A 1,218-nucleotide genomic window follows, 5' to 3' on the forward strand; every position below is an offset into this window, starting at 1 on the left:
CCCCATGTCCGGCATAAACAGTGCGCCAAATCCCGGCTGCAGTTGGAGGGCCGTGGTGGGGGCGAAGGGCCAACCTCTCTGTGCCGCGGCGGTTCCGGCTGCTGGCTCCCAGTGCCGGGCAGACGCGCTCATCCCCATCTGTCGTTGCAGAACCTGGACGACAGCGTCTTTTCCAAACGGCACGCGAAGCTGGAGCTGGATGAGAAACGAAGGAAAAGGTGAGAGCAGAGAGGGCGTTGGGGGCCCTGGGGTGTCACCTGAGGGGGGGATATGGCATCTGGTTGACCAGGGCGGACCCGGCAGCGAGGATGGGAAACGGAAACACTGCCGGAGAAGGGATGCTCTGGCACTGCTGCCAGCACATCTGCCCCGGTGTGACCCCCTGAGCTCCCCGGGGGGGGTCAGGGCACCTGCCCGATCGCTGCCTGCGGAGTCTCACTGCCTCGGGGCGCCATCTTTTCCAGGTGGGATATTCAGCGGATCAGGGAACAGCGAATTCTACAGCGGCTGCAGCTCCGAATGTACAAAAGGAAAGGGATTCAGGAGTCGGAGCCTGAAGTTACCTCATTTTTCCCTGAGCCAGATGACGGTGAGTGCCTTTGGTGCCAGGGGGTGGCCGGGGCATGGGGGGGTGGCAGGAGCCCTGCCTGCAGCGAGGGGCGCAGGCAGCGGGTGTGTAACGCTCCGGTGTCTCTCCCATAGTGGAAAGTTTGCTCATCACCCCTTACCTGCCTGTCGTCGCCTTTGGCCGGCCCTTACCAAAACTGACCCCACAGTGAGTACCGGCATCACCGGCGGCGGGAGGGGATGGGGCTGGGCTGGTCTAGGCACCGGCTGCTGGGGCCGGCCCCGTTGCCATCACACGCCAGGATGGTGCCATGCTGACGCCGGCTCTGCCCGCAGGAACTTCGAGCTGCCCTGGCTGGACGAGCGCAGCCGCTGCCGGCTGGAGATGCAGAAGAAGCAGACGCCGCACCGGACCTGCCGGAAATAGCGGAGTTGCCGGGAGCTGCCTACATCACCGGGTCGTGCCGATGGCCGATGCCCTCCCTTGCCTTCTCATTGCCGGATGGTTTCGTTCCTCCGTGACCCCGGTTTTGTTCTTTTGGGTTTTGCGACACGTTTCCCGGACTCGTCCCCCAGCGGCACTGTCCGGTTGCCGGCCGAGGCTTCTCACCGGCCACTCCGGCAGCGGGGGGGGTCCAGCCCCGGCCCGCG

General features: G+C 65.1%; 2 protein-coding genes across 2 annotated transcripts in view; both read left to right on the forward strand.

The window, feature by feature from the left end:
* MSL1 (male-specific lethal 1 homolog (Drosophila)) overlaps nucleotides 1-994 on the forward strand; it is a 2,819-nt gene extending 1,825 nt beyond the window's left edge. Inside the window, exons 3-7 of the mRNA XM_009889486.1 lie at nucleotides 43-91; nucleotides 151-218; nucleotides 465-589; nucleotides 703-775; nucleotides 904-994. Of these exons, the coding sequence (XP_009887788.1) occupies nucleotides 43-91; nucleotides 151-218; nucleotides 465-589; nucleotides 703-775; nucleotides 904-994 (406 nt within the window). The remainder of the gene's footprint in view (nucleotides 1-42; nucleotides 92-150; nucleotides 219-464; nucleotides 590-702; nucleotides 776-903) is intronic.
* Nucleotides 995-1,034: 40 nt separating this feature from the next.
* Nucleotides 1,035-1,218, forward strand: part of CASC3 (cancer susceptibility candidate 3) — a 13,232-nt gene continuing 13,048 nt past the window's right edge. The window contains exon 1 of the mRNA XM_009889487.1: nucleotides 1,035-1,094. Coding sequence (XP_009887789.1) covers nucleotides 1,035-1,094 — 60 coding nt within the window. The remainder of the gene's footprint in view (nucleotides 1,095-1,218) is intronic.

Source organism: Charadrius vociferus, unplaced genomic scaffold (genome assembly GCF_000708025.1).
Source record: "Charadrius vociferus isolate BGI_N301 unplaced genomic scaffold, ASM70802v2 scaffold2527, whole genome shotgun sequence".
Lineage (NCBI taxonomy): Eukaryota > Metazoa > Chordata > Aves > Charadriiformes > Charadriidae > Charadrius > Charadrius vociferus.